At 30.1% G+C, this 20,055-nt stretch overlaps 4 protein-coding genes and 1 long non-coding RNA gene across 5 annotated transcripts; 1 reads left to right on the forward strand and 4 right to left on the reverse strand.

Moving 5' to 3' along the window:
* Nucleotides 1-5,535: 5,535 nt before the first annotated feature.
* LOC112767162 (uncharacterized) lies at nucleotides 5,536-7,137 on the reverse strand. Its single transcript, XM_025813042.3, has 2 exons — nucleotides 6,749-7,137; nucleotides 5,536-6,545 (listed from the first exon to the last, which is right to left on the reverse strand). Exon 2 carries the CDS (start codon nucleotides 6,397-6,399, stop codon nucleotides 5,683-5,685), a length of 717 nt encoding a protein of 238 aa, XP_025668827.1. The 5' UTR covers nucleotides 6,400-6,545; nucleotides 6,749-7,137; the 3' UTR covers nucleotides 5,536-5,682.
* A 1,376-nt stretch (nucleotides 7,138-8,513) lies between these two features.
* Nucleotides 8,514-10,686, reverse strand: LOC112765311 (transcription initiation factor TFIID subunit 9). Its single transcript, XM_025811220.3, has 3 exons — nucleotides 10,304-10,686; nucleotides 9,557-9,876; nucleotides 8,514-9,047 (listed from the first exon to the last, which is right to left on the reverse strand). The coding sequence occupies exons 2-3, from the start codon at nucleotides 9,818-9,820 to the stop codon at nucleotides 8,751-8,753; spliced, it is 561 nt and encodes a 186-aa protein (XP_025667005.1). The 5' UTR covers nucleotides 9,821-9,876; nucleotides 10,304-10,686; the 3' UTR covers nucleotides 8,514-8,750.
* Nucleotides 10,687-11,313: 627 nt separating this feature from the next.
* Nucleotides 11,314-12,840, forward strand: LOC112764729 (uncharacterized). Its single transcript, XM_025810489.3, has 3 exons — nucleotides 11,314-11,651; nucleotides 12,184-12,278; nucleotides 12,389-12,840. Exons 1-3 carry the CDS (start codon nucleotides 11,594-11,596, stop codon nucleotides 12,659-12,661), a joined length of 426 nt encoding a protein of 141 aa, XP_025666274.1. The 5' UTR covers nucleotides 11,314-11,593; the 3' UTR covers nucleotides 12,662-12,840.
* A 114-nt stretch (nucleotides 12,841-12,954) lies between these two features.
* On the reverse strand, nucleotides 12,955-15,424 carry LOC112764727 (cysteine synthase 2). Its single transcript, XM_025810488.3, has 6 exons — nucleotides 15,106-15,424; nucleotides 14,949-15,023; nucleotides 14,651-14,794; nucleotides 14,050-14,436; nucleotides 13,725-13,960; nucleotides 12,955-13,554 (listed from the first exon to the last, which is right to left on the reverse strand). The coding sequence occupies exons 1-6, from the start codon at nucleotides 15,304-15,306 to the stop codon at nucleotides 13,332-13,334; spliced, it is 1,266 nt and encodes a 421-aa protein (XP_025666273.1). The 5' UTR covers nucleotides 15,307-15,424; the 3' UTR covers nucleotides 12,955-13,331.
* A 617-nt stretch (nucleotides 15,425-16,041) lies between these two features.
* On the reverse strand, nucleotides 16,042-16,968 carry LOC140180988 (uncharacterized). The gene is made up of 2 exons (XR_011875412.1): nucleotides 16,829-16,968; nucleotides 16,042-16,621 (listed from the first exon to the last, which is right to left on the reverse strand). It is a non-coding gene; the product is annotated as an uncharacterized lncRNA (long non-coding RNA).
* Nucleotides 16,969-20,055: the final 3,087 nt, after the last annotated feature.

The raw sequence follows: 20,055 nt of genomic DNA on the forward strand, positions 1-20,055 counted from the left end.
TTATTTTCTTTAGTGTTTAAACTGACAGGTTTTTTTTTTTACCCACAAAATTTGTCAATTTTAGCTTTTTTATATATATATTTTTTTAGAAAAAAAGTATAAAAAACTAATTTTTAATTAATGAATATTAATCAATTTTTTTATTCTAAAATTCTTGTTTTTGTGGAAGATTTAGTATTAATTTAGGATTAAGAGTTTATGATTTAAGGTAAAAATAAAAATAATCAAACCAATCATCTTCTTAAATTTTACAATGCATTGTCAAATATTTTAAAGAAACTAACTTTATTTTTTTTTTAAATATAATAAATAAAACTAAACATAAAAGGAATCACTTCCTATAATACTATATTAAAAAGAGAAAGGATGGCAATGAATACAAGCCTTTACATTCAAAAGAAAAATCTAAGCCATAAAGAAAAGGAAAAAATCAATCAATATCATACATCATTACACACTCAATAAAAGAAGAAAAGACCTTAGATTGTATATATAAATATAATGGATCAGTTTGACGTGAACGGACCATACGCTTTTATTTCCAAAATATCTCAAAATATCTACAAGCTAGTGGTATTAATAAAATCTAAAATGGGAGTGCTCAATACTGATGATCTTTTTGTATTTGAGTGATACAATGATTTTCTTTTTCCTTATTTTCTTTCTGAAATTAATAATCATTGTCAAAAAGCATATTTATATTTAGAGTAATAAGATAAATAGGTTTCTGGAGAAATTTTGTAATATATATATATATATATAGATTTATAGGTTTTTAAATAAAATAAAGTATTAAGTAAGTATTATTTAAGAAAATTTTAAAAAATTATAAAATAGAATTATAGATCTCTAATAAAAAAATAAATTGTATTCAACATTATATTTTTTAAGAATTTATAACTCTAATATTTCATTAAATTTTTTTTAAAAAGAATTACTTGATATTTTATTGAGTTTAATTTTGATGTATTGACAGTATAAAACGTTTTATACAGTTATACAATTATTACAACCGTTTTATTATGACCATCTACGCGATCAATATTAAAAGTAGTTATTTTTAGTTTTTTACTAATAATGTGACGTTATGTGATTAGATATACATGTAAAACAGTTTTGCATTGACAGTACATCAAAATTAAATTCAATTTTATTTTCTTAAAAAAATATAAATCTATCATAAAAATCATAAAAAACCTTCATATTCTGTTATTCTGTTTATATATATATGGACCCATGCACAATAATGAAGCATTTGAAGACGAACATATAGGGCTTTGAGGCATTGCAAAGAGGTAGCATTAGTTATAAAATGTGGTCACAAAAACAATGACATTGCATGTAGGTCTCTCCACTATTAAAAACATTATTAGGGATGTACAATGCAAACTACTAAGCTAAGTGGGTCACCGACCCATGCATCATTGTTTTAATTTCTAATCTCTTGATGTGATGTCATTTCCTTGTTTCTTTCTTTTGTTGTGACGGTATTCCTTTGTTTTTTGCGCAAATTATCATAGTAATGGCCAAAGCATTTATAATTATACATAGTGATATCAAATTCAGTTTAATATCTGCTTCTAATAATAATATTTTAACTTGTATGATAGAATAATCATGCATGGCGAGGCAATTTTGACAGTTTAATTTTGATCTACAGCACTTGTTCATATATAAAGAAGTCTAAATGTAAAGGAAAAGTATATGAAATTAAGAGGTGATCAGTTAAAAAGTAAATAATTTAATTAATTTATAATTATATTTAATTAATTTTATTTATTTTTAATTTATAATATTTGATATTAATTACTTATCACTTCAAATTAAAATTCTGAATGATACGTTGGAGAAATAGGGGTGGAGATTACGGAACTTCCAACAATCCCAATTTTTAGTATATAAAATTTTTTATAAAATATATAAAAAAACATCCATTTAATATGAAAAAGAAACATTCTGATACTTAGTAGAAGAAACATCCTAATGCCTAATATAAGTACAATTCACGTAAAGATTTTGAATTCATCCAGAGACATTTGGCTAGTACTCTTTTGGTTCCTAGCCTTTGTTGAAATGTAAATAATAAATGAGCAAAGCTACATTATTAATTACTAGATAAATTTATCATTTTTTAACTAATCTTTCATCAACTTTAAACACTAAATACTAAATTTTAAACTCTAAATATTATTTAATTTTAAATTTTAATAATATAAAATTAAAATATTAACTAATATTAATAAAAAATATTGACCTCTTAATATTTTTGTTAATAAATATAAAGAACTATTTTTAGTTAGTTAATATAGTTATTTTTTATTGCAGAATTATTTTTTAATTCTTATTTTGTTTGAGAGTTTAAAATTTAGAGTATAAAATTTATAATATATAATTTAGAATATATTGGTTAAGAGTTAAGATTTAATTTATAGTTTATAATTTAAAATTTAAGATTTAAAATTTATAGTAAAAAAGTTAAAGTAACTGATATTGGTAGTTATCAACCTTTAACTGATGTTAGAAGGAGGAAGAAAAAGAGATGAAAAAAAAAACGATAATGAATATATGAGACTAAAAAAATTTAAATAAAATTAGTTGATATTAGCTAATAATGAATAATTAAATTCCGTACTTAGACTCAAATGTAAATCATTTTTCATTAAACAAAAAGTTATTCTTCAATATATCAATCATCTTGTGTTATGAAGTCAAAGGAAACAGAACTTACCCTAGTCTATGACCAATAGTAATGCAATAATAAATGCAAGTTTTGACGAAAACTTTATATAATGATGGGTCTTATTATATGTATTCTAAATAACCAACCTTACAATATGGAGTCTTTTTTAATTCCAACACTTGATAAATGTAATTATAAACTATACTATATATTCCACCAGTCACCTTCTCAATGCAAAATAACATATTATTATTTTAGATTAAGATATATAAATCTTGTAATTAATTTGAGGGGGGCTATAATAAATGTAGGTGCATGTTTTTGGTGCGCCACTAATATAAGTGAAGAAAGCATGGCTATAAACTTTTTGAATTGCTCCACTTGCATTGTATTTATTTGAAGTAATGCTAGCGTATAGATTAGGTCAGAAAACAGTGCTTAGAACCCAATAAAAGGTTGATATAGAAATTTTAAGCAATAATAATAATAATCTTGAAATTTAATTTTCAAGATCAGGAGAATGAGTTCACATTATAAGAAAGCAACTCCTCTATGCAACCCTATTGTGAAATTAACTGTAAAAACGGTTCAAATTTATTATATTACAACCTCGTGATTTCATGGAATGAAAAGCATAGATTAATAACCGGGTAGATACATTTTCAACCAAAAAAAAAAAAAAATTGAATCCTAAAATACTACTACATTGAGTTATATATATATATATATATATATATAGGCAAATAATACAAACGCTGTGGCATGACAAATTAATAAAATTCCTCATGCATTGTGATACTTGAAAAAAAAAACCGTGTGATACTTATAATTATGTGTAGAACACAAATTAGTGAGTGAAGTATGTACGTAGAAATTTAATACTTTGTGTGTGAAGCTATAATAGATTGTATAGTTGATAATGACCTTTTATTTATTATTATTATTTTTTTTTTCGCGATATCTTCGTATCGGTATGTCAATGATTAATTCATCGCAGATCTAAGTTCTGTTTAAAAGTTTTTTGTTAGCCAATAAATTATTACATTTACAAATAAGGATTTAAACTATCAAATTGAAAGAATAGGACAAGCTATTTTTTTGCCACTCAAGATAGATGAGACAAGTTAGTGTTGGTTTTTTTTTTTTTTTTTTGTCTTGGAGTTAGTGTTAGTTCTAAATTGTAACACCAAGAAAAATAATGTACATAAGTCATAACTGTTGGACATTAAATGGATAGAACCTTAGCCCAATACTTTGATAACGTAGCCCGGACTGACCCATGACCACCAACGAAACCAAAATTCAGGACCATTTTTTCACAGTTTTTTTTTACAGAAAATAAAACTTTTATTAAAAAAATAGTGGAACTGGAGCTTGTTTGTTTGGGAGGGTCACCCACTTTACCTCTGCAATATCCGAGAGATTAGTCATTGAGCTTTCGACCTTATGATACCCTAGTGCAAACCAAAAAAAAATTATGATTTTTTTTTGTGACTTGTTGAATTATGGTTTAAGAGGAGGTACAGAGTTCAATTGCAAAAAATTTTATAAAACAGAAATAAAAAAAAATTGCCAATGGATTATACTCACCTAAGGAAGAGAAGATTTTTTTTCTACTAATTTTGCATAAGAGATTAACTAATACATATTTTTGAGCATAGAGAAGATTTTTTTTTCCCACTAATTTTGCATAAGAGATTAACTAATATATATTTTTGAACATATATTAAGGTTATAAATAATTTGTCTATTTAAAAAATATAAATTTTTATTTTACAGTCTGTTATGCATCTATTAAAATAAAAAAAAAAATTAAAAGTTTTACTAATAATAATTTTAATATGTATTCTTAAACTGCATATTAACTAAACCCAAGCATTATTTCTCACAACAAAAGTTTGTCTTCACTTAATTAAACACTTTCCAAATTCAAGAATAAAGAAAGTACGTGAGTCCGAGGTGAGTAGTGTTCATAAATTAATCTTTCTTTTTTCACAAGTTAATCTAGTTGTAGTAGAATTTGTTTATAAATAAACATCAAAATTTTCAGTAAGCAAATAATATTGTTTGATTCCTTTGGACCATTTTTTTAAGTATATAGTATGAAAATTACTCATCCGCCTCTGATTGTTGGTGCTCCAATATTTGTAGAAAGAAAGCTGAAGAATATTATCGGCACAGGTGAAAATTCAGGTGCAGTCGACTTCACGTGAAGTTGATAGCTGAGTGCTGTTAGATGAAAATTTAGCCAAATAAGTCAAATTATCTAACGACTCTTAGTTATCAACTTCACCTGAAATCGATTGCACTTGAGTTTTCACTATCGGCATAATCAAAATTATTAGGTTCATTTCTTTAAATACCTGTGAAATATAAAATTGAAACCTTATTCGATTGTAGCACACTAGCATTGCATATTGCAAACTGCATAAAAAGTAAATATAAAGCAGATCGATGAGTGGTTAGCACACTCATTTGTCTAAGTAAATGTCGAAAGATTTAAATTTTGCTTTGTGTAAGTAATGACTCATTGGACAGAAATAGACTTTTAGATAGAACTCTAATTCGCGGCGAATTAATTATTAGTTTACCAAATTGACCGAATACTGCGGAAAGAAAAAAAAAAACAGAAAGATAAAGAGAAAAAGAACAACACAATCTTCATACACCCACTTAATAATGTTCTTCTTTTTCGGATTAGAATCATGACTACAAACAAAATATCATCATACTATGTTTTGTGGGATCAAATTTTTTACATAATTTAGCTGCAAAAAGATTAAGAAAAAAGGACTCCAATTTTCTAATTTAGGTGCAAAAATTAGTAAAGTGGAAAATGGTAATAAGTCAAGAAATTTAACTAAGATTAGAATTAGGATTAAACTCATCCTAAAAATAGCAGCTTAAGATTGAGTTTCAAGTTAATAGAATAGAAGTAGAAAACAAAATTTGCTACACAACAAGACCTGAAATAATGGCAGCATAAGATTGAAATATCTCTATCAATCACTAAGAACACATTGATCTGCTCCATAATATGCCAATTCCTTCTTTAGTCTAAAATCTTGACATTTGGTAGATCCCATTGAAATATCAATTTCAATTAAATTTTCATCCTCATTTATCTCATTGATTTCTTCTAATAGATCCATTAGACCCTTCTGCTTGAACATGTATTCTGGCAAGAACAACTCTGTCAAATTAGACTCAAATTTTTGCTTAGGTTCCTCAACCAAGTACCTGTTTGGAAGTTTGATTTCAATCAAGCTATCTTCCTCTTCTTCTTCCTCCTCCTCATCAACATCATCAACATCACTATTAGAAATCATGCCATAATTTTCACTTCTTTCTTGATCATTCTCAAAACTACTTGTGCTTTGACTTTCTGAATCTTGATCAGCATGTTGTTCTTCATACTTCTCATCAGCATTGATTTCACTTTCTTTGGTAACATCTCCTAATAATGAAGGAAGTGAAGACTCCAATTTCTTCAGGTTATTATCTTGGACTAAATTCTTTTCATCTATGGACCATTTTGTCCTTGTCAATGTGACAAGAAACAAAGTGGTGAAAAGAGCAACCAGTGTTGTAAAAAGAGAATGAGGAAAGGATTCAAAAACTGAAAAGAAGTATAAGAGTGAAAAGAGAACAAGAACAAGAACAAAAGGTAGCAAAGGACACAGCTTGCAAAAGATTTGTTGAATTGATACTTTCTCCATATTCACTCACTGAAATTTACTTATGTATGTAGAAACTATGGAAAACAAGAGATGAAGATCTATGGAGGAAGAAAATGAAAAAAGAAAAAACATACAGAGAAAGTTAAAAAGTACCTGATTTTTTTTGTTCAAGCTGTAGTCTTTATCTGTGGTAAAATACATGGTTTTTATTAGCATGGGAAAAAGGAATTTGGGGTGCCAAAAAAAGAGCCTTTTAAGAAAAAAATTGATACCATTTTGTAGAACTGTTGCTAAAAATGTTAAAAAAAAAAAGAAAAGGGAAAGCTAAGGAGAAAAAGGTTTAATTTTATCCACAACAAATGTGTGAATAAGATCCAAAGGATCATACCCTTTTTCTTCATTATTATAGCTTCAAACAAGTAGTTGAGATTTGGTGAGTTTTTTAACTCTCCTTTTCTTTTTTCCTACTTCTGAGCAACTGTTTGTTCAATATTTTTCTGACAATTAAAACCAACCTGTTTTGGTTATATATATTTAGTAATTGGTTAATGTGAAACTGAGATGATTATATATCTTGGAGATGGCTATGATGTTTGTTTTTCATCGATGTTTGGAACATAAAAGCATTGGAATTATCGAGTGCATGTGCCATTTATATCTGAGTATCCTTCACATGGCAATATAAGTAGCACAGAAACCTCAAAACAAAACAAGTTTCATTAATTAAACTATTAAAGACACATTGGTAATCTATACCTAAGAATAAGGTCTTTCTTGATTCTCCTTATATTATATTCAGAGTCAAACAAACCAAACTCTCGAATTAATACAATAAATACTTGCATGCCTTTAAAATATATTTAGTGTATTTTCTAAAATTATTTACAATTATGCAACATATATATATATATATATATATATATATATATATATATATATATATATATGTATAGATATAAGGTGTGTTTTAAGATCTTACAAATATTTTTCAGATGAATATATATATATGGAATTGCATTGAATGATTTCTTTTCAAGACAAGACTTTCACAAGAAGCATAAAAAGAAACGTACAAATCCAGAATAATAGCTTTCTGCAGCAATGTATAATTTTTTATGTGTGTTGGTCAACAAAGAAATTTACACCCTGCAAATTTTATTATATATAATAAATGAAATGAGCAATGCAATGCAAACTGACCCATTTTCTCTTGTCTTGGGTCTTGAGGGAAAAGCCATGAAGGAGTAACTATTCAGAGTTCCATTTCTATCCTCAGCATGACAGCATGTGATGCATGTTTTGATGGAGTGGAGGCCCATTGTGAATGAAATAAACTATCCTAATCCATTGTAATAAGAAAGTGTTACGTATACATATTCATATTTTGTCTTGTATATGTAGTAATTTATTGATGAGTAATAAATTTTTAAATATAATTTCGATCTCTGACAGATTAATTATTAAATTGTCGAATTAAAAACTAAAACAAAAGATAAAGTGCTAGGTGATCATGCTGACATCATGAGTGAGGAATCAAATAAAAAATTTTCTTCTCTGATAATTAGGAGCTTGCTGAAAGGATGATTGTAACATTAAAATACAAAATGGAAAAAAAAATGAATGATCAATAGGTAATGCAACTAATTTAGTCACACAAAAAAAGATGCAACTCATTTCTTAGCTTTTTTTTATTTATTTTATATCAGGAAAGTAAGAAAATCATTTTCATGTGCACAAGAATTGTGAATGTCGTTGTCAGCTTTCCGTCCCTTTTTGAAATTAATTATGGATAATTCTTGGCTCTAATATATAATCTCACTCCTAATCATTGCTCGTGCCTATGACGAAATGATGCTAGATAGAGAAGATTTTACAAAAAGTCACTGCATAGCTGAAAATAATGCTTTCCCGTGATTTGATTTGTCAAATGAATTATGATATTAAAAGATTTGTGTTGTTGTTGTTGTTGTTATTATTATTATTATTAACTAACACAAGTGGCAATGGTTTAGAGTATTAATATAGGAAATTTGCAGAGAAAAGTTAATATATATATATATATATATATATATATAACCCTTCAAACAGAAATGAAACTAAACAAATGCCACAAAATACGAATAAATAACTAGTCTCCTAATTACTCTGATGAATTTGGAATATTAACTAGTGGCCTGGTGGAACAAGGATTTAATAAATTGCAAATACAGACTAAATGAACTGATTGAATGCATTTTCAGTTCAGTTGTAAGTATCCAATCACAACAGATACAGTCATACAGCTGAGATGAACACTGATCACACTATAACATGAGCAGTTTCTTGATGATTTTGTTCCAATCTGAAAACCCAGTGGATTCACTCTACAAGTCAATACATTTCTGTTACATTTAAGTGGTGGATGGGGAATCAATCCTTTGGCGTTTGGGGAGGGGAAAAGACACTCTCTGATGAGGATTCTGTTGCATCATAATATCTGTCTTCTCTTCCTGGGAAGGGTTGGGATTAGCAGGTTCTTCATCCTCTGTTTCTTCCATGGGCTCTGCAGGCCTTTTGTTGTTCGGAAGCGCAAGCTGGTAGTTGGGACTGATTAATGTGTCCTGATCAGGTGGAAGTGGAAGACCAGGCCCTGCTATAGACTTTGGCAATGGTATCTTGTTGCGGTTTTGCGCCAACTCCAGAAGCACCTGCCGTCACATTACAAATATCATATCTTACTAATTTTCTAGCATTACTCGTTACTCATTACTCAACACAACTGACAGGGATCCTTTCAAGCATAGTAACAAGAATCTCGATTCAACTCTTAAAATATTTCGATATTACAATTTTAAATGAGTCAATCGATTTTACAAAATTGTACTAGGTCCAACGATTTTACGATTTAAATCTTGTTACCATTTCATGTTTTACATACTTAATTTACTTTCTCGATTTCACCTAAAATCTCGATTTTCTCACCTTACTTTCAAGTTAACCAATGTTTATCCACTACATCTCAAAACAGATCGAAGCCCTAGCTTCCTAATTTTCTAACTTCAATTGACAGTCCCCATGAATCTAAAATAAATGCAAGATTAAGTTCTACAAGCTAACCCTAAACAATACCAATAAGCGAATGTCAATGTCAATCTCAACCACAACCAGGAATGAAGAATAGAAATTGAAAAAAATGGAAAGAATTGAATTGAAATACCTCTCGGGGTGGTGGTTGGGAGAAGGTGAAGTTAACCTTGGATTGAATAGCAAGCTTAACATCATCACAGTCAATTGCAGACTTGGAGGCATGCTCTGAGTAGACTTGTGCATCGGTTAAGATGTCGACGACATAGCGATACCAGAGCTCAAGAAATTTGTGTATAACACAAGGTTCATAGTCTTCAACGCCCATTGATTTTAACAAAGACTTCACAATCTTTGCATCCCTTGGCATTGCTGAATCCTCATCGTTATCAGCCATAACAGATATTCAACTCAACTGACTTCACTTTTGGGACATCAACAAACCCTATTGGTCTGTAAATTGTAATTACCAATCTTAGTATATGCCTGTATTCAAGCTATTTCAGTAGAATGAATGCAACAAATCTTCCAGAAAAGAGTAAAATGCACTTCTTGAAGAATAAAACAACAGAGCTCCCAGAAGTTATTTATCAAAAGAATTCAATCTCAAAATGCAATCCTTGATCTTTTAGTGTTGTCTTTTTACTATGCAATTGCAAACAACAAATTATTCCATTCTATTTGACGGATCAAAGCAAACAATCTCTTAATGATTCTTTTGCGTGTCAGATTTTGGATTCTAATCGGGGATTTGAACTTATTGGAATTCAATTTAATAAAAATTATTACATGAACAAGTTTCACATGAACTAAACCCTAGAAACTAAGTAACTAATTAAAAAAAAAAAAAGTCACAAAATAAAAAGTTAGAAAAACGAACCCTAACAGGCCACGGGAAGCAACAGAAGAGCTTGCGGAAGCAGAACAAAGCTCCGGTGGGTTGAGGCAAAGCCGCGGTAGTAGGAGCAGCGGCGGAGGTGAATTTAGAATCTATCCGCAAAGAGAATTAGAGATTCTCTGCTTTGTTTCTCCTTATTCCTTGCAAAACGACCTCGTTTAGAGTGTGAAGTTTAGATTAGCTAACATCTCCCTTCACATGTTAGTGCTAAAATAAATTAAAATTTATAGATTGATCCTTAATATTTTAGAAGATTAGAGAAGATTACATGTATTGATAGCTTCAAACAAAATAAAAAATAATTTTGGTCTTAATATCTTTATAAAAGCGAAGAGTTAGTCTATAATGTTTTTTAAAAATAATAACATGATAAAAGAATTAAAGTGTTTATTTTTTAAATAATTATTTTTTATCAGTAAAAATTAATATGTTTAATGTTTTAAAAAAAAAAAAAGACACTCGTGATTTTTTTTTTTTTTTGGTTAGAGGCAATTTACTTAAGCAAAAATTTGCATAATAGAGGGTAAAACTTCCAAGTTATTCCATGAATTATGACAAAAATAATAACTTCTTATATGACAAAAAAATATATATATAAACTTAAATTTAATATAATGTTAATATAAGTATTTTCTATTAAATTTTAATTATGTGTAGTTTTTTTTAATTAAAGATAGAAAGATTTGATCTTAGATGTGTACGAAAATATTATATCATTTGAACTATAATTCATAATTTAATTATGTGTTACTATATGAATAAAATTATTTTACTTTTATACTATCTTTAAAATATATTTAAATTATATGCTCGGTTAAATATAATATATATATATATATATGGATTGAAATAAATCAGTATCTAAGTATTAATAAAAAATTAGATAAATTAACATGTTATCGTTTTAAAAAAATATTATTTTAATTTAGCTATTAAAAATAAATGTTCCAGAGAAGGAATTAGAATTATAATTTATGATAAATTATATTTTCATAGATTTAATAACAAAACTACCCTTGATATGTGGAGAACTAATGGTGCAACCTTCAAACAATTTCCGCTCAAAACAGCAGGGGCAATTCAGGGACCGAAACCCTAGACTTGAGTTAGGGTTTATTTGTTCCCTTCCCCAAAGCATCTTATCTCTTGATTCATCGATAGCATAATAGATTATAGTTTCGATTTGATTCTCTCTTGAGATCTCATCTGCGCTTTCTTCATTTGGGGCTTCATCGCCCACTTTGCCATCAAATCCATGGTCGTCAGTTTCCAATGGACCCTTCTCAAATGCCCACAATTTCTCCCATTGAACAAGAAGAAGATGAGTGGGGTATGCTATTTTTTCCTTCAAAGTTCCTTTTTTTTATTCCTATTTTTATGTATTATCTTAGAACTATGAAGGTAGAAGAAATAATGATGTTTCCATGTTTTTTTTCCTTCTATACCGTGTTTCTCTCTTGGGTTGGGTTGGATCAAGGATTGATTTTTATGATGCTAATATTGAAAATTGAATGTTGAATATTGTTTTGATTTATCGCATTTGCGGGTGGATATCATGTGAATCGGGATGCAAATTCTGCTAATTAGATAGGTAATTGTTGTTGGATCTCATCCCCTACTTTTTGTGTGAGTCTCCTGTTGAATGCTCATAGCTCAGGCATGAGTTGCTATTCTCCTTTGATTCAACTGCTTCTTTTCAAGTTTTAACTGAATTGTTAGAGTGATTGATTTGACGTTGGTTTCCATTTTTTGCACTCTATATACTTATTTGATTGGTTGAGTTCTCTGCCCTTAAAGTTACATGCATCCAAACACACAGATTTTCTGCTTCTGATATTCAATGAGTGATTTTTGACTCGTAGACACTGATGGGTTTGTGATTCCAAGTTTGGGAATTGACTCGGATCAAAGTAAACCGCATGTTCCAAGCATAGAATCCTCAAATTCTGCCGCAAAGGTCAGCTCAAAGTGTTATTTCTTATTGTGAAAATTTCATAAGCTTTTTGCTTTGGATAGAACTACTTGGGTAGAATGTTTTAAGCTAAGTAATTGTATTTGTTTGTGTAGGTTAAGAAAGAAGAGAACATATATCTCGGACCACACGGAGCCCCTCCTTCACAATCAAAACAACAAGAGACAAATCCACCAAACCGAAAACAGAAGCTCAAGCAAAAGCTGAAAGAAGCTGATAAGAGAACTAGTGGGACTGGTAGGGAAAACAAAGTGGATAACCTAAGGGAGCTTGTTGGTGGTGGGAAAGTGAATGCTAACATGGCAAAGGGGTCCCCAAAGGAATGGTTAGATCCACATTGCCATGAATCTCAATTTGAGAGGAGGTAATGAAACAATTAAAGATGATAGTTTCTCCAGCCATTGTTGAAGTAGAACTTCTGGTCTTATGTTATAGTTTAATGCATTATCTCTTGGGACATACAGTTTTGGATTTTATGTACTCAGATAATAAATGTATCAATTGGTCTTTAGATGATATTTAAAAGTCTCCTATCTTTTACGAAAAAGATTTGAAGAGAAGGCCTTATACCGGTATATATATATATATATATATATATATATACTGTGTGCAAGTTTGAAACAATTGTTAATAATTTGCCAAGAATAAAAGTGAAAAATAATTAAAAGTAGCAACACTTCTCTTACCAAGAAATTCTGCCCAAAGTGAATTTGTATTTTGTCAACTAAGAATCGGTCAACATGCATTTCACTAAACTAATTATTAACTAAATAAATTAGTCTAACAAAGAATGAACCGTACAACATTCTAAATGTTACATCAATCAAATGTAACGCCCTCAATATGATTGTGGAATGTAACTACCCGTCCTTGTCCATGTCAAAATCCTGAGATGAAATATACTCTGATCTTGCACTCAACCTTCTTCAAACATCTAACTAGCCACTCAGCTGAAACCGAAAGATCACTAGAAACTGGGGTGCCGATAGTATAGCTGCTAGTGCATTTAAACTTCAAAACAAGAGATCTCTTGACTCCTCATTTGATGCCCAAGAACTCCAATCCAGTTGCTTTTGGCATCAATCCGAGCTGAGACAAGTATTTGTCGTTGTGGAACTTGCTCAGGTGTCGCATTCCACTGTCACAGAGGATTGTCACAATTGTGTGACCAGGGCCCAATGCCTGCGCTACTCTAACTGCTCCTACACAATTCATTGCTGAAGAGCTTCCTAAGAAGAGCCCATCATTCTTCAAGAGGAACCTAATACATTAAAAAGCCGACATTCAGTAAAATATTCATGTCCATGATTCAATTCTTTCATCATGTCTTCTGGTTGGCATGAACATAAAGAAGAAGAAAGAAACAAAATACCATCTGAGTAAGGAAAATATATAAGATGAATAAGTGATATGTAAGATATACACTACAACCTAGCCATTTCAACAGCCTCAAGATCTGTGCCTCGAAAAGCGCCATCAAGCTTTGCCTTTGCAAAATTCCTTGTTATCCTGTTAATTCCGATTCCTTCTGTTATGGTGTCAAATGGATTCTTAAGTCTTCGTCCTTCTGCCTCCTCTTTTGTATACATAACTCCCCTCGTTACCTTATTATACAAACCGGAACCAGGAGGATCTATAAGGAAGCACTTGATCCCTGGATTCTTTTCCTGTTGTGCATAAAACTAGAATGTCAAGCAGGTTCCATAATCGGAATCACATTGTTGCAAAGGTGAAGATGGAGGAACGGGGTATAAACCTGAAGAAAACTGCTAATACCAGCCACAGTGCCACCAGTGCCTGCTGCTGCAACAAATGCATCCAAATTTCCATTGGTTTGTTCCCAAATCTCAGGCCCTGTACCCTCATAATGGGCTCTGAAGTTCGCCAAATTCTCAAACTGATCCGCAAAAAATCCACCTTTACAATCAGTAGGAAAGAGTGAACTGTGATCATAACCATTGGATTTGTGACCGTTTATCTGGTATGTGTCCTTGCCATTCAATTGTGAATTTCTGAGCTTTGATGCGAACTCATTTGCTTCAGATGCCCTTCTCCTTGCAATATTGACAAAATGATCTTTGTGAGTAATTGACACTGGTCTTACTCTTTCAACAGTTGCCCCAAGGGCTTCAATTATTTGAGACTGAAATTTGATTCCAATAGAGTAAACAAATTGCTTCAGTAATAGTGGGGAGGCTAAGAAGAAACATGGTTGATTTAAATTAACTTGATAGACAGAAACTACACTTTGTCAAGATTAATCTAGCAGCTCTATAATGATATACAAAATGTTACAAGCTAATGAGTCCTAATAGTGCATAATTAGCATGCTTAACTAGAATAACAAAAGTACCTACCTTCTCAATGGCAGCATCATCGGGTATAACAACGTGGCATTGGCATCCAAATGCAGGAGCAACCGTGGCGATGCTAATGGCAGTGCTACCAGCACTCCCTTCAGTGATTATTCCACCTGGACTTAGCTGGCCAGATTCCAAGGCCTACATAATCAATCATAGAGAGTTTGATATGTAGTGGAAGACTTTGATCTCACACCTAATTTGTCACAAACTATGAATTTATCTAAAAATCTTATTCATTCAGACTTAATATGAATATGACAAATGAAACCCTAAAAAACAGTAAGATTTGTACCTCTTGGATAATTTGAAGAGCAACACGATCTTTGACGCTGCCACCAGGGTTAAGGAACTCGCACTTGGCAAGAATCTGAAGAGAGAAAAGCAAGTATGTGAGGTGAATTGAAAGCAGAGAGAGAAGAAAGAATGAATTTCATTATGATTGTGATTACTTGGCAGTTAGTAGCATCGGAGAGGCTGTTGATTCGAATCAAAGGAGTGTTGCCAATGGCATCAACCACTCCTCCTCTGGTTTTCTTCATTATCGGTTTCTTCTTCTTCCAACGACGGTCGGAGATGAAGTAGGCAAAAGCTACGCACACCAAAATGGCGCCACCGAAGCCAACGGCGCTTGTGCCTCCAACACGCGCCATTTTTTCTTCAGATGCCACTCGCGTCTTCTCTCTTCTCTCGCTTTTTTGACACTTCTACTAGAGTTCAGAGATGTAGATTAATCATGTCATAAACTCATAATAATTGTTTACTAATCAACCTTCATCTCCGAAATTTTAAAATTATTAACTATAAGTTCTTTTTCTTTTTTAACGTAATCTTAATCTTAACATTGTGAAAGACTGAAAGTTATTGTACTCTTTTAATTGTAGTTTTAATTAAATTAAATTAGTAATTACCAATTAATATGTTGCTGCAGAAATGTTAGGGCCAGTAACTTTTAGGATTTATAGTCATCAAATAGCCATCAATGAAACTTTTAATAGTGTAAAATTAGTGTGAGATTTCATTAAATAGCTCACTCTTCTTTGATGATTACATGCTGGTCAGAATTTGATAAAGTTACTGGCTCTCTAGACTTTTCCTATGTTGCTGGCTTGCTGCTAAATGCTCATAGCGTGTAGCATTTTTTTTTTTGGACAGTGCATTTTTCTTTTTTTTTTTGGGGTGGGATTTAATGAAGGTGGGCTAGAGTACTATTGGGCTGAGCCCAATTTTCAGTAATGGCCCACTTTTAATTCATAGGATTATTTTCATCGCTGTTAATGTTATTATTAAGTGAGAATATTGTCCAAAAAAAAAAAAAAAAAAAAAAAAAAAGTGAGAATAATCATACAAACGAGCTGAACAGAAAGCATAAGTGAACATTTTTAACATATAATAACACTTACTCTTTAAAACTTAAAATATATTAGTAAGAATTAACTAAATTTTCATATTAACATGAAATATGAAATTGAAGATAAAAAATAATTGAAACTTGAAAGTAAATCCCCCTATAGACTATAGTGACGGTGCCAGAGTTAAAAAAAAAAAAAAAAAAAAAAACACTCTCTCTCATCCTTCCCAAAAACAAAGACCTTTTTTGTCTGAGAGAATCTCTGCACAGAAAACACCAATCTCAACCTGAGAGAGACTCTTTTCCTCTCATTCACACACTCATTCACTCACCAAACCTCAGATCAAGATTCATGGAGATCCCAGAAAAGTTGGTGAAGTTGAGATACCATATCCTTGCAACACTTATTTTGTCAGCAACAATCTTGAGCCTCATAACGGTGGCACCAAGATTCATGAATCTCTTGGCATATTTCTGGCCACTTCTACTCTCCACAGCTCTTGTTCTTGCCTTAGTCTTCTTTTTCGCCAAGACCTCTCCTTTACCGGCTACCGATTCTTCCCTTGACAACTCCCTCCTTGATTACGTTGCTGGCCCCCAAGATCCACCTTTGGATTCTGCTCACAACAAGTTCGATTAGCCTAAGGTTAGAACAACTTAGAATAAACCAAACCCACCAACAACAACATTAGATAATATTAATAATAATAAGATACAAAACTACTCAACTGCTCTTACTACTTTATTCACTTCTATCATGTGTATTATTATTATTATTTATTAGTTATTAACAACTTCTACTTACAATTTGATAGCTTTATTACCTTGTACTATTGTTGTTATTATTTTTAATTTTTATGCTTGAGTTGCATGTTAGTGTTGTAATTCAATAATTTTTGTTTTATGATTATTATTATTATTGAGTTTGAAGTTTGAGCTGAAAATTATTATTGTTAGCTAGATTTCAATAATTATTGTTGCATGTGAATTGATTGAAGCTTGGTTCAATTATTAAAATGAGGGATGTTTTGGCTGTTCGGGGTTGCCGCAGGTGCCGTTCAAAGTTGATAGCGTTGGTGTGATTGTGATTTGTGAAAGATGCAACCTTGAACCTACTATGCTTTTTTTCTTTCGATCTTTTTTTTTTTCTTTTTTTTTAGGTTGCGGGTTGGATAAATGCAATGATTTTGTGTGTACATAATTGATAATTCAAACCCTCTCTCTCTTTTTATTTTTTTAACACATAATCTACAATGGTGGATACTCCCATGAAGATATTATAATTGTCTTCATGTGATGATTTTTCTTTTTGACCTTTAGATGATGGAGTGTAGGGTTAGATTTTGATATGTTATAAAAGTGTTGTTTTTATTTGAAGTGTGGCCAAATTAATAAATTACACTTTTATACAAAGCATCTTCATAAAAAGATGTTTTTTGCATCTTCATTTGAGTAGCTCCCATCTACAATTATTTCTCATGATTGATGACGTTATGCTTAGGTCATGAACGAATTTTCATATGTATTTCATATTTCATGATAATATTCACGAATTAAAAATAAGTACTAGAATTAATTTTTAATTAATTAATATTAGTTAATTCTTTATTATAAAAATAATTTTTAACTATTATTTTTAGAAAATTTAAAATAATTAAAAAAAAGTGATTGATATTGATTGAAAACATTTGACTCGAGAATTAATGACATGACATGTATTAAGCTATATTGGAATATTGCTAAGAATTTTATGAAAAATTCCGAGGAATTATATGAACTATTTGTATTAGATGCCTATTACCAAGTGTAAGAATATATAAGTGGTTTTTAATTAAAAAATTTTTAAAATCTCCTTATTGGTAGTGACCTATGTTTAGTTAGCTGGGGAAAAGTGTTAAATGATGGTTTGAGGAAAAATAATCTTTTGTTTAGATTTTTGTCTCTTCAAAAGAATTTAGGTAGCGTTTGAAAAAGAGATAGAGACGGAGAGATAAATTAAAATAAGTTTTAGTATTGTATTTGGTGTAATATAAAAGTTAGAGATTGAAATAAGAATGAAGTTTTAATTTAATTTATACAAAGAATAAAATTAAAATTAATTAATTGAAATGACGATATTTTAAGTAAAAAATGTTATTAAAATTTTAGTTTTTATCTCCAAAAATTTCAATTGCTTGTGTTTCTATTTTTTAGAGATATTAAAATACTAAAATGTTAGAAACAAAAATTAAAATTTTAGTACTAATTTTTGAACTAATAAATATGCTACTAAATTTTAATCTCTCAATCCAAATACTTCAAAACAAACGCTACTTTATAACCAGTGTAGCATCTAGGAGATAAAAAGAATAATACCGTAAAAATACAAGGATATACTATTTTATTTTATTTTGAGCGAAGGGAATTTGAAAAAAGTCTTGAAAGTCGTAGAAGTTAGAACCATGGTACAATGCAGCATGTGCCACCCATATTAGATTAGATTAGATTCTCACTGCCTCAAATGTCCATTACTCTATTATTATTTTTGGGGTCCTACTTCATCCTTCTGCCCCTGCAGAATATTTCTTTTTATAATATATGTGGCATTTTAAACTTGAACAAAATGACAATCGATGAAGTAAACTTCCATGTATGTATAGCTTTTGAATTGAACTGGGTTCTTAATAGTATCATACGATCGTTTCCACAAAAAAGGAAAAGGTTCTTAACTAGTTCGATCGATTCATTAAATCTGGTATATTATTTACACACTAAAAAATAATAATTAAATTAATTATTATATATTTATGTATAAATATATGTATTATTTTACACATTTTCAATATGTACTTTATGCTTGATCATTATTTTTTAGTGTATATGTAGTATAATTGTAAAATAAACTAAAAGAAAATCTATGTAAAACAAAAAATCCTAAAACACTTGTTAAAATATAATAATATTTTTTATTTTTTTATATATTTAATGTATAATTTTTAATTTTTTATGTTGTTAACTAATGCACTAAAAATACTTATTAGTAAGAAGACTAAGATCCTAAACCATCTACTTTTAATGTCATCAAGTGAACTGTTACCAAAGTTAAAGAATTTGAATTGAATTGAATTGAACAACTCAATTAACTATTTTTACACTACTCAATTGAATCTGTTCTGTTGTTTTCTCTTGTCCTTTCAAATGAGATACGAGAGGTGTAAAGTTGGAGTAAAATAGGCAAATCAGTAATGGTAGAAATGGGCAACAACTATGCTTAAAAACTTGATAATGTTTGGTATGAAATTTTCGTAGGCTACTCAATTCTTTATGGCATTGTGGGCCATTTGAGTCTTTTTGAATTTGACTACAATCACATTCACAGATTATAGATAAGTCCTAAGTGTGAATGCTTTCTAGATATAGGTGTGTAAATTCATTGTATTCATCTCTCTCAATTGTTGTACTACCACATAATGACGATCTTCAAAAAGAAGATGGGGTCAATGGCGATGAAAAAGAAGAAGACGAGTTCGATGATAATCAGAAAACTATATTGAAAGAGGAGGATGGTGAACCAGGAGAAGAAGACGATGAATCTAATTAGGGTTAATGTAAATATTGGCGGGTTATATGTGCCAGTCCGACTCGTTTGCTATCCCTAGTTAGATTATTAGACTAAAAAAATTGAATTAATGATCAAGTGATAGTCAAAAACAATAAATTCTGATAATTTTTTAATATTTTTTCTCCCAATAAATCCTATACGAAGAAATAAGCTAAGGAGTTTAGCATGAATGAAAAATTAGGTATTAAGTAGAAGTACCATGTATATATGTTGAAGCTCAATCACACATTAAACTAAAAAATGTATGCATTCTACTTTTTATCCACATCTATCTATATTAAAAAGTAACAACACTCTTCATCACCATCACCAGCTATATAAATCTCAGACTGTACTCTTCAATTATCTATCCCATCAATCTTCAGTTATCGCCATATTCATTACCTCTAAAAAATGGCTTAACAATAACCTTCTGGTAATCCTCATTGGTTTTGTACTAGTTCTCTTCCA

Source organism: Arachis hypogaea, chromosome 17 (genome assembly GCF_003086295.3).
Source record: "Arachis hypogaea cultivar Tifrunner chromosome 17, arahy.Tifrunner.gnm2.J5K5, whole genome shotgun sequence".
In the NCBI taxonomy this organism is placed as follows: domain Eukaryota; kingdom Viridiplantae; phylum Streptophyta; class Magnoliopsida; order Fabales; family Fabaceae; genus Arachis; species Arachis hypogaea.